Source organism: Mchenga conophoros, linkage group LG2, assembly GCF_057382185.1.
Source record: "Mchenga conophoros isolate Kocher_MC1m ecotype Shallow Benthic linkage group LG2, M_conophoros_male_GT1.1, whole genome shotgun sequence".
In the NCBI taxonomy this organism is placed as follows: Eukaryota; Metazoa; Chordata; class Actinopteri; order Cichliformes; family Cichlidae; genus Mchenga; species Mchenga conophoros.
In genome coordinates this window covers 25,291,285-25,306,874 of record NC_140527.1, presented here as the reverse complement: position 1 = coordinate 25,306,874, position 15,590 = coordinate 25,291,285, and the positions used below count along the sequence as shown (strand labels likewise).

General features: G+C 39.3%; 1 protein-coding gene across 1 annotated transcript; it reads left to right on the top strand.

Moving 5' to 3' along the window:
- The first annotated feature begins 507 nt into the window (after nt 1-507).
- adrb2a (adrenoceptor beta 2, surface a) lies at nt 508-5,752 on the top strand. Its single transcript, XM_085289978.1, has 2 exons — nt 508-664; nt 973-5,752. Exon 2 carries the CDS (start codon nt 973-975, stop codon nt 2,224-2,226), a length of 1,254 nt encoding a protein of 417 aa, XP_085146104.1. The 5' UTR covers nt 508-664; the 3' UTR covers nt 2,227-5,752.
- The last annotated feature ends 9,838 nt before the right edge of the window (nt 5,753-15,590 follow it).

The window sequence follows — 15,590 nt, the reverse complement described above, 5'->3', positions numbered from 1 at the left end:
GCTAAACGGGCTGTAATATACATTTAAGTATGCAGGCAGTATTTAAGTAAAATATGTCAGAAAAAAATATACAGTTTTAAAACATTATTTTGACATTAAAACAAAAAAAGGTAAAGCAGAAAGCTGAGCCTGTTTTCAATATGAAATATGAGCAATGAGTAAGATCTGTAAAGCAGCTATTACCTATTACCCCCTTCCCCCACTTCCAAATAGTTTTGCACTGCCTAACTTTAAGTAGAGTCTAATTTTAAACACAATGTAAACCTTCTAAAACTAATTATACACCATAAAAAAAAAGATCAATCTTAGGAGTCCTTTACTTTGTTTTCAATTTTTGTCTCATGCAGCCCTGCAAACACCGCTGTAGGGACAGCGTGTTCAAACTCTTGAGAGCTCTCAGCACCCTCCACAGGCTGGCTGTCTGATTGGCTCAGCACTGACCATGATGTCATCACTGCATGCTATAAGGGCTCTGACAAATAGCCTGGGAGACACATTAGAAGAAACACTGCTCAGCTGAGGGACTGAGTGAGTGAGACACACGCAGATCAAGTAAAGCAGAAAGTAGCTGGGACATGTGATACTCGCTGCTTTGTGGGAACTATCTGAACAGTGACATTTTACTTTGTATGGGAGCCAGGAAACACGACTGCAACCTGTGGAGGTTTGTACTTCTGCTTTTGTCTGGCTTGTTTAGCATGTTTTAAAGCTTGCCTGAAGCCAACTTGATATACTGTTTATGTATGTGGTTTTTGCGCAGTAAGCTTTGGTCTCCTTTTTCTTTTTTGTTAGTGCTAGATTTATGTGCATGCATTTTTTTTCATTTTCTTTTGTTGTAATTAGGCAGAATTAAAAAAACAAACTAACGGAATTTGTAAAATTCACTCCTTTTGTTTGTGTGTGTGTGTGTGTGTGTGTGTGTGTGTGTGTGTGTGTGTGTGTATGTGTTTTGTTCATGTGTGTTCTCTTCAGATGGGAAATACAACCACCTCAGAGTACACCAATATGACTGCGATGAACTCGTCATCAAATTCAACTGGGACTGATGAAGGTTTCAGTGCCCCTGTAATGATCCTGCTGGGCATGGTCATGTCCTTATTAGTTTTGATTATTGTCTTTGGCAACATCCTGGTCATAACGGCAATTGCCCGCTTTCAGCGTCTCCAGAATGTCACCAACTATTTCATCACATCGCTTGCCTGTGCCGACCTGGTCATGGGTCTGATTGTGATTCCTTTCGGTGCCTGTAAAATTATCTCCAGTACGTGGTACTTTGGTAATTTCTGGTGTGACTTCTGGACTGCCACTGATGTGCTCTGTGTGACTGCAAGCATTGAGACCCTGTGTGTCATCGCCATAGACCGTTATTTGGCCATTACTTCTCCCTTCCACTACCAGTCGATGTTGACCAAATGCAAAGCTCGCATTGTGGTGGTGCTGGTCTGGGTGATTGCTGCTCTGATATCTTACCTGCCCATCCACATGAAGTGGTGGACCGCTGATACTATGGAAGCTAGAAACTGTACGAACCAAACCAACTGCTGCGAATTCCACACCAACCAGGCTTATGCCATCACTTCCTCTATCATCTCCTTCTACATCCCTTTGGTCATCATGATTTTTGTCTACAGTCGAGTTTTCCAGGAGGCAAGGCGCCAACTGAAAAAGATAGACAAAAGCGTTGGACGTTTTCATAATAGCGACATCAGCAACAGTAATTCTCTGGAGGCCAATAATGGCCGTGGCCTTAAAAAGGCAAAGTTTTGCCTTCGGGAACACAAAGCTCTGAAGACTCTGGGCATCATCATGGGGACCTTTACTCTGTGCTGGCTGCCCTTCTTTGTGCTAAACGTGGTGGAGGCTATATGGGCTGTGAACAGCCCGATCACCTTTATGGTACTTAACTGGATAGGTTACGCAAACTCTGCCTTCAACCCACTTATTTACTGTCGGAGCCCTGAATTCTGGTATGCATTCAAGGAAATCCTGTGTATGAATAGGAACCGCCTCACCAACCCTGGACCTGTGAATGGATACATCTATAGCAGGCACAGCTGGCAGAGTGAGCAGCAGGGGAGGAGTAAAGGTAACTCAGAAGAGAGTGACCCCACTGAAGGGTTTCTGGGGAAAGGAGCAGGGACCCCAGTTGTGGACAGAGCAGTGGACCCCAACGGGAATTGCAGCAAAGACATAATGACTGTAACGAGTATAACAACTGTCCTTTAAACTTGAAGCACTGAGACTTCTGTCAACAAGGAAATCCAGATATGTTTATACTGCTATTGTAAACAGTTTTTTCAAATGACTGATGAAGGTAAGGCCAGTCAAAAATGACTGACAGAGTCTCTGGAGACTTTAAAGAAACAATAACTCAGCTGTTCAGCTGAGTAAAGTGTCACTTTTCCTCTTCAAACACAGTGACACAAAACTGTAGGTCTCTCACATTTCCCTTTTGTGTGCGTTCATTGCATTTTTTATTTTGTTTGAATTTTCACATCTACCTCATCATACCTTTTCAATATTTGCATCTTAGCTGACCATCTGTCACATTAAGTCACTGTCCGCAGGAGTTAAAGTAGGGCAGCATCTCAGCAGTTTATTTACTCTACTAAATGGCCTGTGGATTGTATGACTGCTAATTGTCTGGCTTCAACTGAATTTGTAGCCATGTTGTTTATCTTTGATCTGGAGAGAGATCCCACAGTTTTTATTAGCATAAAATGTTTCAGAGAAGCAATCGGAGGTTGTAAATTTCATCCGAACATGCCAATTTGGCACAAAGAGCAAAGTAATCAGAAAACGATTGAGGGTGAAGGGTTAAACGTAATACCTCTTCGATGCTTTGCTTTAAGAAACACATTCCAAATTGACCGAGATTATAATCTGGCATGCTTTACTTTGCTCTTTTTTTCCCTTTAACGATTGGAAAATCGGAAAAATGATCAAAAGCAGGTGTGGCGAAACCTGTCTCAGTCATTCTGTCTCACTCCTCAGCAATGTTACGAGGTCCTGTTCCCTCCTATAGTGTTTTACAGTCTCTTGCATTTGAGTTTCCATTGCAGGGAGATAGCACTAGAGATATGATGGTTAATCTACAGTAATCTACGAGTTACTGATGAAACCTACGTCAAAGTGAGGCTGGTCAAAACTTGCATGCCTGTATATGTTGTCTAAGCCAGATTCCGCTGTCAGGTCGAAGATATATGTACGTAATCTTTCAGTGCAAAGTGGATGCCATTACAGATAATGCGGTTAATCCTGAGTGTTGACCTTTGAAGCTTGCAGCTGTTATTAACATAAATTCAAAAGTGCACGTTTTAAAGTTTGCTATTGCACAGTCAGAACCCATCACTTCTTGCATTCTGTTAAGTGGTCGACTTATGTGCTACATGTCACTCGGTGCAATATGGCCATTATGTAAGTGTAAGAAAAACTATTCATCTTTCCTTTTCCTTCTATGCAACAGTTACAGTAGCCCCCTTTGTTGCACAAGCCCTATTTATTTATTAAAATCTGTGGTTGCTCTGTTTCAGCATGTACACTGTTTACTGAAACCAGAGAAGCCATTTCCTTAGTCATGGCACAAGGGTACAAACCACACGTAATAATAAACACTTTGTCAAAATAGCCAAGCGATAACAAAGTTCCACACCCAAGATGTGGCGGTGGTGAATATTCAGGCTAATAAAGATAGATGAGAGGAAGAAAAAGAACACAGCCCTTAGTAGTGCACTGTTGTCACAGCTCTCTCACAGGTGCCTCCGTTGTAAAATCAGTTGAAAATCAGAAAACCTTTGGAGAAGACACTCAGGAGTCCATAGAACAGTGCCTTAGCTGTTCCAGTTTCCGACATTAATTCTCTAATAAACAATGCAGGTTAGAATAAAATCCGAAGGGGCAATTTAACATGAGATCAGATAGTCATGGGAGCAAATTTGTTTTTTGCGACTTACAGTAAACGGTGTGCAAGATCATTAGTTTTAAGAGAAGTAATGAAGGTGCACCTACAGACAGAACCCCTTTCCCCAGTCAGTTTGGCAGTCTCTAGTATGTCTTGATCAGCATGCTAAATGTGGCAGAAGGGGGACCAGAGATTCTCTGCAAATCTAAATCGGTGTTAGTGACCTGTGTTAAAGTGCATGTAGCATTGCCGGTGCAGGTCTGCTGATGCCGTAAAAACTGTGAACTTTGTTCTCTCAGAGGAATCTCCATGTACTGTATTGCTATGTCCGATCAGCACTGCTGCTGCTGCAGACCTTAGGAATAGACGTAAATATGGTATCCTCATACGTCACTGTTTGCCATGTGAAAAAACAAGCTTTCCAGGATGTCGAGCTCATTATCTGTTTTTCTTTTTAACAGATTTACAGCAAAGTAAATGCAGGGGTTGGGTGTCATAAGACATGTTGGTCTGCATTTTCCCAACATTTTCACTGTACAGTCTACGCGAAGCACAAAACGGTCAAAGACTCTAGACCATTTTCTGTGTTGCTTTTATTAAGATGCAAATAGCTGAGTTTAAAAGGTCTGCAGCTTAAATAAGTGTAATTTTAGGAGTAATGCACAAATGATCTCTTGCATGCCAGCTTCACATTTGTAGTGAGGTGTTTGTGGACTTCTGTGCCATTTCCTTTAAAAGTGATCAGTTTGAGCCCAAGTGCTGTAGATTGTGAACTATATATCCACACTGCTCTCTCCTGGCAGTGGCCTCTCCTTGCACCTCAGCTGTCTCAGAGTTACTCATGGTTACTGTTTCATCAATAAGGCTGTATAATAAGGGATGCATGACTTCACCTCCCGTTGTTGCTGGAGGACACCACACTGTTATGTGCAATGAGTCCTGAATGAATAGCTGACAGTATAACATTCCAAGCAAAGCACAGCTGATGGTTTCTAACCACATACCTTGCCTACGGATGCTTGCAGTCCACATTTAGTTCTCCCACCACGGTCTTGCAGCAGATAAGCGAATTTAGTGTGGGTACACACAGAAAAAAAAATTTTTTTTTTAAACAGATTCAGGGTTACAGAGAAGTCTTAGAGGTTATGTTACAAAGTGACATGCACATTTCACACATATATTTTTTTGTACGGCAATCAATATCTTGGAGTTAAATATGATACAAGTCTTGGTGGGGTAAAACCAGTGCTTTTCTAACAGAACCACAGTTGTTCAGATTGAATAAAAGTTTGCTCATGAGAACAACTTAGTCATGATTTTAATTAAACTATTCACCATCCTAAAAGCAGCACTGTATAGGACTTTCATTTACTTTCAAGAAGAATTTTTAGAGATTTCGAATAACCAAATAGACATTGGAGTTCATGAACTTTAAACAGTTTTGCCTATTCAATTGTACCATAATATTTTCATGGAAGTTCTTCTTCCTGTTCGCAGCTCAAAATAAAGACTGTAGCATCTCAGCACAGATGCTGTTCAGTGTGAAGCATTCAGAGAAACTGACATGTGTAAATGTGAATTTTTACAAATGTTAAATATTGCTTAAGCCGTCATATAAAAAAGTATGTGAAATACTTTTTTTCTTTTTTTTTTCCTCTCGTGGCCGGGGTGAATAAGCTGTCACTCAGCTAACTAAATGTTTACTAAATGTTTGCAAGCTAACTTCGCACAAGTTCTTGTCACTGTTTGTTAAGGTATCGGAGGCTGTTACAATATGTGGTGTCTTGTGATATTTATTACAAAAAAATGTATATATGTGATGTAACATTTGTATGGAAATAAATGATTTACATGTTGCACGTAATGTCCTCATGTGCATTTCCTTTATACACATTAAAGTGCACACGTAAAGGATACGTCAGGCTCGAAGGCTTAACTGCAGTTAAGTCTATTTTAGTATGGGAAAACTATCAAAACGTGATCTGGAATGATGGACAGGACGGACATCGGGATACAATTAAAATCTTTCCACTTTCCTTTTTAAACAGTGTGTCTGCCTAGTGCTCCAAGTAATCATACATTATACAGACCACCTAATTCTATTCCAGAAATCCAAGGGAGGAGGATAGAAGAAATATATAGAGCCATAAAAACGTCTCGATATTTGGCACTAAGCTGGAGTGGAGAGCATTTTTCATGTTTCTTTCAAGAATAAAATATGTTCGTTTGCAGAATGAAGATTGAAAACCTTAAGAGTAGTCATCATAGTTAGGAATGCAGTTTCATAGAAAAGGATTTTGCACTGGAGATATGATTACGCCTTTCATGCTGAGTAGAGAACACTGGGCACTGATTTACTATTTTAAGTATTTACTATTTTATGAACAGTTTTTTACATCATGCAAAACAGTAAAATGAGCCACTTTCAATAATGTCACATACTACAGTTTCTATAGGTATACTAAGAACGATAAAAAAAAAATGGTGACTAGCTTTGAAGCTTGATAAAATTTCTCCACACCCTAAGGAATATTCATTTTCAGGGTTAGAGGTTAAACTCCCCACGCAGACAGAACATCTACACTGTGGCCTTTTCTGCTCTGTAGAGGGTCCTGGACGAATGCCATATCAGAATCCGGGCTAACCCGGCAGATGCGTCTTATTTCAGGGTTTTAGACATCTACTGAAATTGAGGCACTGGGATGCACGCATACACGGGTCTGCAAGATTAATATTGTGCCAACTTATGTGCCAAGCCACTCAAATAAGTCCTTCCATGGTAATATCCACAATCAAGCTTTACAGACTTTGATCCTTAAGAGCTAGATAAGAACGCCATTTTCCCATAGAGACCCACCATGTTGAGTCAGAGGGAAAAGAAAGTAGCATGGAGGGAAAACTCTGGAAAGAAAGAGTCTGTTTTGGGACAGGAAGAATATTTTCTCAGATATGTTAATCGTGTCAGGGATATACTGCATACAGGGTGTGACTATGTGAAAACATTGTCTTTGATAGATCGATATGTCCCCTGGCACCCTGGTGACTACAGTGACCGAGGCACCGCTATGTCTGCAGTTCCCCTTCTCCCAAGAGACCTGCTACCATGTGTGTCTGTGTGAGTGCGTTCGTCTGTGTGTATTTGAGAACGTGTGGATGTTTGTGGACTCATAGGAACATCGCAAATTAAAGTTTGTCCCCCTCTGAAAAACTAGATCCACCTGACCTAAGGTTAAAAAAGCAAACGTGACCTTGAAAGATGTGTTTCACTCTGTTTAAAGGCCAAAGTAAATAAAACACATCTTTTCAAAAATATTTTCTGTTTGGTAATTCTGTCATAACCAAAAATGATCTATGTTTATCCCATAAATGTTTTTAGTCATAACTGTGTCAAATTATTTATTTATTTATTTATTTATTTTTTATCTCCAGTGAGCAACAAAAAGATCAGTGTATCATTTCTCTTCTCTAAAAAGGATTTACATCTCTACATTACAAGATATAAATACCTCAGTTCTTGTGAAATTAACATAGCACCAGCAATGGACATATCATTTTTACAGCTTGTGGCTGCGCTCATGAGTTCAGACCAATCACTGCAAACCAAACTACTGAGCAATAAGATCACAGCTGATTGCATGCTTTAGGTGTGACAATTTAAAGAAAGAAAGGAGAACAAGGCCGGTCCAAGAAAAAGTTGGCAGTTCGTGAGAGCTCAGTGAAATGTTATCCCTCTGGATTTTTATCAGCGGGGTTGCTAACCGTCGACCTTCTGGTGTGTGACATGCACGTTAACCTTTATTCTCACGTTCTCACTATGTCCAGAGAAGCAGAGGTGGGACCAAGTCATTGTTTTGCAAGTCTCAAGTAAGTCTCAAGTCTTTATCCTCAAGTCTCAAGTCAAGTCTCAAGTAATGTCAGGCAAGTCAGAGTCGAGTCTCAAGTCACTGGTGTAAAAGTCCGAGTCAAGTCACAAGTCTGAAACTTTGAATTTCAAGTCCTTTCGAGTCTTTAAAAAAAAAAACAACGAAAAAATAATGTTGCAGTTATATGCTAAATGTAAATATTAGACCATGTAATTTTAAAATCTGTGTTTTTCTCAACACATGACAAAATAGTGAACTTAGAAAATATACACAAATTGTGAAATTGCACCTCTTTAAAATGCAGCTCAATTAAACTTAGCTCCAAGAATAATTTTCACCGACAGTTCTGAGATAAGCTGCATGTTATTCTTGGATGCGGTTGTAGGACTGGCTTTAAAATCGCATGACAAAAATATACACATTAAAAAAAACTGTATCACCAACGTAGCCTGGACAACATTTGCTAGTTAGATGAAGTCAGCTATCTCATCTTAGCATATTTATATGCATATTTATAATTATACACTTCTTGGAGTGAGTGCATACACTCATGAAGTTTAGTAACTTCAGGTCACTGCAACAAGCCCAGGTACAGTTTACCGACGGATGGGTGCAGGACCTTGAAATGCACCGTGTAGAACGAAAGACCATCGTATGTATCATAAGTTTACCAGTCTCACAAATTGTCGTCATAAATACACATTCCTTAACCGTTTATTAATAGGACCTTTGAGCTCAACGGTAATTAATTAGTAGTGGAAATAATTTCTGGTAGCATCACAGAAATGTAGCAGTGACAACAATATTGTATGCTGTAATCGTACTGGGCAATTAGTGATACAAAAAACCTGTTTTATCCTGTGAATAAAAGTATATGTTTTTGTTAATGTACCATAATAACAGAAGCGAAACGCAATATTGTGTCAGGACAATTCACTATTTATGCACAATAAATAAAGGAGCATAGCGCGACAATTTCTGTTCAGCGCCAGACTTGCTTGTAACCTATATCACCAATTATGTTATGAAAATGACGTATTAAGTACTAAAAGACACTGACCTTCGTGTAAATGCTTGGAGCAGACTAACCTGTGAGCTGGAGTGTTCTGGGATGTTATATTTGATCTTTGAATGGCTGCAATCCAGGCCATCCGTCGCGTCTTTGTCACTTCGGAAACATGGCTTGAACAATTTCTCTTCAACGACATAATCCGATAACAACCGATCTCTTTACCCGTCGGCTTCCCGTGGCTGTCATGCGACCGGCTATTGCAGTTAATCATACAACAGCTTCTTGACATTTTTGTGTTTCTTTTTATCGCTGTGTAACTGATTTTAATTGAAAGCCTGCGTGCGCTAGTACCGCTTGCCACGAGTTCCCAGAATCCTTTGCGGTTCTACCCGTGAATGACGTCACATTTTCAATCTCTATATAATATGCATGTTAAATTTTATATTTGGGGTAAAATATCAAGTCTTTTCAAGTAAACCGGTTCAAGTCCAATTCAAGTCCCAAGTCATTGGTGTAAAAGTCCAAGTCAAGTCACAAGTCTTAGAACATTTTTTCAAGTCAAGTCTAAAGTCATAAAATTAATGACTCGAGTCTGACTCGAGTCCAAGTCATGTGACTCGAGTCCACACCTCTGCAGAGAAGTCTCACAACAAATAGAGAGAAGGATCACAAGCAGAAAAAAAATCAAAACTGTTTTCTTTTCTTTTCTTTTTTTCTTTTTTTAAACATTGGGCCTTTTACCTCTTTCAGCACCAACACTTTGTCATAACCAGTGGAGAATGTAAAAAATACAGCTTATGGATTGTTTTGCTGGATGGACACAAATCTGCCTGTAAGAGGTTATTAGTTAGACTCACAAGTGTATATAACCTAACCCTAGTTTGACAAAATGTAAACAGGAGATCAAACTGTGTGAAAGTTTCACACATTTAAGCACAGTAGCAGTGACATCACCAATTATTCACTTATTACTACTTATTATTTGTAACTATTAATATCACATAGTTGTCCAACATGGTAATTCTTGTGCTTTGAAAAAAGTGAAATGTGGTGTCTTGTTAAGTTTATTGCATTAAGTGTGTAACTGTGTTTATTTTAGAGCTTCTAGTCCAGCTCAATATTTTAAAAAGAAATACAATTTTTAAAAAAAACACATGAGAACACTCAAATGCAGTAATCATTGAACAGAACACTAACGTGCAATTGATTCAAACTTTTTAGAAGCAGGAGGATTTTTTTGTCACTTAAAGTTGGTACAGTTAAGGCCACTATGGCCACAGAATCAATTAATTGATACATACATTTATACATAAATTTCTTCAGGTCAGTGTGGAAGCCAGGAATTTTATTGGTTACAGAGTTTTGGCTTGTATTTGTCGATCTTGGAAGCGAGATCCCGAATGTATCATTACAGGCTGCCTGAAGCATTTTCATGTTTGTTTTACTGTAAGCAAATTTGTAGTGGAGTACCATCGGCTCTAAAAATGGCTATTTCAATATAATCTGCATGCAAACAGAATTTCCAGTCTAGCATATTTACTTTACTGCACATCATGAACATCATTCCTGTTGATTGCACATTTGCATAGTTTGATCAAACCCTAAGCAGCTGCTGCAAGTATAAGGAGAGGAAACGGCATTGTCGGCATACATCCAGTATTGTGCTTCTAGTTTTCCACCTATCGTGAGATCCATCATCAATGGTTTTTAAATTCATCTATCTTTATGGGCATACAATTTTTAATTGAAATAAAATGCCAGAAATTATTCATACAAATGGAAGCTTTCCATATTAAGTATACACAATATTTGCAATACCTTGTATTTGTGTTTATTTAGTTACATACAAAAAGAAGTTTCAGCATTCAGAAATTAATAATTAAGCTAATGAAATGATGTTTTCAGCAGCACGGTGGCACGGTGGTTAGGGTTAGCACTCTTGCCGCACAGCAAGAAGGTCCTGAGTTCAATTCCACCATCTTTCTGTGTGGAGTTTGCATGTTCTCCCCGTGTTTGCGTGGGTTCTCTCCGGGTACTCCGTCTTCCTCCCACCATCCAAAGACATGCAGCTTGTGGGGATAGGTTAATTGGATAATTCTAATTGCCACTAGGTGTGAATGTGCGAGTGAATGTGAGTGTGAATGGTTGTCTGTCCCCATGTGTTAGCCCTGCGACAGACTGGTGTCCTGTCCAGGTTGTACCCCGCCTTTCGCCCTATGACAGCTGGGATAGGCTCCAGCGCCCCCCGTGACCCTGAAAAGGATAAGCGGAAGCGAATGGATGGATGGAAGAAAGCTAAATTTGGGCTAATACATAGTAATGAATTATTTAGAATATCATAGTACTGACGGGACTTTAAGTTTCATTCATACAAATTTTACTGTGAGTAATTTTTAAGATATTATTAGGACAGAGCTGATATCATTGATGCAAAGATTAGTCTGATATCATTTATGGTTTATGAGCACTCCGAAACACATAAAGCATAGAAGTACAACCCGTAGGTTGGGATAAACAATGCAAATTAATATGTGCTAATACACTCCCTCAGCGCATGCTATAAGCTTTCAGAGAGCTTGGTGCTCTTCTGTGAGTAGATATTAAACTATCCCTCCTTCTGCCCCACTCCCCATCTTTTTTTTCCTACTTCACATACCTTAAATGATCATTTAAGATTTGTCTTTGACTGCGTTCAATCAATAAGCAACCACTTTTTTGTGCTGACTGCTTTATTTCTGTTTTCTTATTTACTTTTTTTCATGTAAACTGCAAATGGCAATAAGTAAGCTCCCGATATCATGTGTCTTACAGTCCAACAGAGGACTAAATCAACACTGCACTCGTGAATAATGTGCACGAGCAGCTCTTTTGAACAGACTTGGCTACAAACTGCGTACATCTGCTTGTGGTTTTCGTTGATGAAAAATACATTCTGTCTATGGTTTACAGAGGGTCAGGATTGTTTTTTTAACTGAGGGAATGGGTGGCCACATATAAAATATGTTAACTGCTTAAAGCAAGCAGGGAGTGTTGTGCTACTTAATTTCAAGTGTCAGGCTCTTGTTTCAAGTTTGATTAATGTTTTTCCTGTTGCTGATAGTAGCTGGCCAAAAGGGATGCGGTAAAAGATTACCTTTTAAAATGTGCCTGACTTCCTGTCTTTTTCTTTCTCTGTTTCTTTCTTGCTTCCCTAATGGCTCAATTATCTGTTACTTGTTTCCAAGCAATCAATTTGACTGTGCTGTATTCTGTAAGCAACTGCCTCTTTGTTGCTAACTTTAAAGTGTCTCTTTTACTGGCTATGCTGCAGTTCTTACCTTAAGTGGCAGAGTGGTTGTGGTGTACGCTGAACTGACAGTCGTCAGCAACGTGAAAGCTTACATTTACCATGCATTTACCTTTGTGACTCTGTTGTACGACTGGCAGGCTGAACAACCTGTTTGAAAGCATGTCTGGAGAATTCACAGCTTTTAAATGGTACAAAAGAAACGAAAACAAAGACAGGAAAGCAAATGTTGTACTACGTAGTGTTCTAAAGTGTAAAGTCACAGTCAGTCTTGCCAGGCTCGTCACAACTAGACTGTATGATTGTCCCTCTGACACAACAGTATTCCCATAAGCATTCCCCAACTCATGAAACAAAGATGCTTGTCAGTTTGAACCCTAATATGGTGCTGCAGCCATGGATATGGTGTGATGCTGGTGAGCAGCTCTGGCTAACAAATGTTTCTAATGTCTGTGTGTTTACATGTTTGGCCCTATGGGCTCATGGTTAGTGTCCAGTGGTGAAGAAGTATGCAGTAGTACGCCATAACTGAGGGAGCACAGGATGTGAAATGGAAGCTATGAATTGTATTTAAAACACTTCTTGGGTCAGTAGTAAATAGTACGACATAGGCAGTACATTCCGTCAGGCACGTGTCAGCAGCTGTTACTTTATCAAGTAAATGGACACACACCATGTTCTGTGCTGCGTACATTTCCCTGAAGTTCGTCACAGTGTAATGATATATCATTCAAGAAATATTCTACGAATGCTAAAAAGCCCTTTTTTTCCAGTGTTTTTTTAATCAAAGCAAACACAAATTAAGATTGAATGTGGATAAAATGGAAAATACAATAATTACCCTATTAATGTATTAGAGAAAGTGGACTAAAAATGGGTGGAAGAACTTCATTATATATGTACTTTATAACACCAGTTCAAATGCAATGATCTTGAAAAACCTGCTTACCCAGGCATTTTCCACTTCATATCTGGATCACGTCCAATAAGGAGAGACAGTTCCTGTCAACATGAACCTCTCCTAATAAAAATCTGTAGGGGCAGGGAGTGAAACCAGAGTAAATCCTGCCGGCCAAACTTTCATCACAAGCCTCTATAGTTATTCACCTCGACCTTATTGAGGGCACTGATAGCAGGGGAAATTCATCCTGCTCCAAACTCGTCTAAGGATGAGCAGTCAACCTTAGACAGTAACTTTGCTTAATATTATAGAGAGCACACGCTGTATATAATGGGACAAACTGAAAAATGATAGCCTTGTGTGTGCGTGTGTGTGTGTGTGTGTGTGTGTGTGTGTAGGTGTGTGTGTGTGTGTGTGTGTGTGTGTGTGTGCGTGCACACGCGCATGACGTTAGAGGTGGGTGAAACAAACTCACTCATCTGTTACAACAGCGAAGGAGAAGGTAGCCAGGCAAGAAGAGTTATCATCCTAAAGCAGAGGTGAGAGGTGGTCCAGAGAATGACATGGTGTGGTAGAAAAGTTTGCAAGAGCGTGTGGATGTCCTAAACTGTACAGCAAAGTCACCTGCTTCAGATGTTACCAACTGTAGTCATTTTTCTCTCTTCTCTTTCCTGTCACCACCCAGCTGCTGCAGTTGGGGGGTGACAATCGCTGAGCCTGGATCTGTGGTCTTTTCCTCTTAAAAGGGAGTTTTCCTCCGCACTATTACCAAGTGATTACCTATACCAGTCCCATCCCACTAATACTGCAGGATTTTTTACCTTAAAATGTCAAACATTATTGGATAATATTATCTGATAGTATTTGAAAGAAAATGATAATTTTCCATACTGGTCAGGCTGTAATGTAAAGTCCTTTCAGGCAGCTATTGTGAATTGGTGCTATTTAAAACCTAAATGAGATTACTAGTAGGTTCAGAAGGCAATTATCACGTGATTTAATGATACGTGAATTCTTTATCACGTGACATATAACAAGAACAAAGTGAATTAAAGATATGGGTAAACAACATACAATCAATGATTTAAAAAAAATATGAGCAGGCTTTGGAGAAAACTAGACAGCTTATTTTTCAGGCAGACCCTCCCTTCTTTTCACCAGGACAACAACAAACCACATTCTGTACATGTTCCAACAGCATGTCTATGCAGTCAAAGAGTCTGGGTCCTAAACTGGCCTACTTTCAGTCCCATCTGTCATTCACCTAAAATATTTGTGCATTATTCAAAATACAACAAATATATGTAAAGCACTACATGGGAGAAATATTTTCTTTATTTGACATGTTGTCTTATCAGTTATGTGTGTTGCATATTTAATACAGCGTTTAAAATATTTGCAAATTTTTTACATGCTGTATTTATTTACAAAGCATCTCAGTGTTTTTGGGAACAGGTTGTACTTCTTTATTATAAAAACTACTCGGATAAGTTTAGAGGGAGATAATGTGCTGCATCAAAGTTCTTACAGGACCTGAACAGGACAATGAGCCTATTATCTGTAGTGGGGCAGTAACTATATTACAAGGCTACAACAACAGGTCTGTAAAATCAAATGGTAGCTTATTTGAATATGCTTTGAAGGTCATTTTCATTTTCAGGAAAAGGAGTTGTTGGGAGCCAAGATTGGTCAGTGGTCTAGGATGCTTAGGTGTGTGTGTGTGTGTGTGTGTGTGTGTGTGTGTGTGTGTGTGTTCTTCCTGAGAATCCTCAGGGCTGTACAGTAAAACGCTTCATTTCTGTAGCGCGCTGCTGAGGTTTAGAAAATTGACGCGCATTCTCTTTGCTGTTGCTCCTCACCTTTAGCGCTGCCTCGGGGCTTGGAATGTGTTGAAAACTGGGGCTTTCAGAAAGCAACTGAAAAGAAAAAAAAAGGGGGGGGGGGGGGGAGCAGCTGTGTGGGAACCTGTCTGAATACTGTGAAAAATACCTAAACATGAGCTGGATAAATTCAAAACATAAGGTTTCTGATTTTTATAGACCTGTTCTCCAAGTGTTTTGATCACACCTCATTTGTGCTTTGCTAGACTCACAAAGTGAATGACGCTGGCTAGCTTTTGTTTGTTTTCGTAGTAGTTTATTGAACAAGAATCACGGCATCAAGCCATGTTCATTATATTTGTATTTATTATAGTATGTTTTGTACACAGGACTTCTAGACACTGCTCATTTGTCTACAGTTGGGTTTTTAATGATATTACAATATATAAGAATAATGACAAAAATAATGGCTAAAACTAATTATACATACTTAAACAATTATCACATGACAACGATCTTTATGGAGTGTGATGAGAGGACATATTGCAGGGCACACGGCACACAAAGGGAACAAATAGTAGCCTTTAATATGGCAAAAACTTTTTAAAAAGAGCAGTACCAAGTAATAGGAAGAGCTTGAGATTGATGTGTAGACACCAAGGACTATACACAGGGACTGATTGGGGATAGGAAGCATGAGGGAAATGAGACACAAAGTAAAAACTGAAACAAGGTGCGAGAAAGGGGAACAACCAAAAACACACATATTGACTCCAGTCTCATGACCACTAAAACTAATATGATGTG

Bases quoted from the DNA above. Each gene is read 5' to 3' on its own strand.
- adrb2a (XM_085289978.1), top strand. From the start codon at position 973: ATGGGAAATACAACCACCTCAGAGTACACCAATATGACTGCGATGAAC.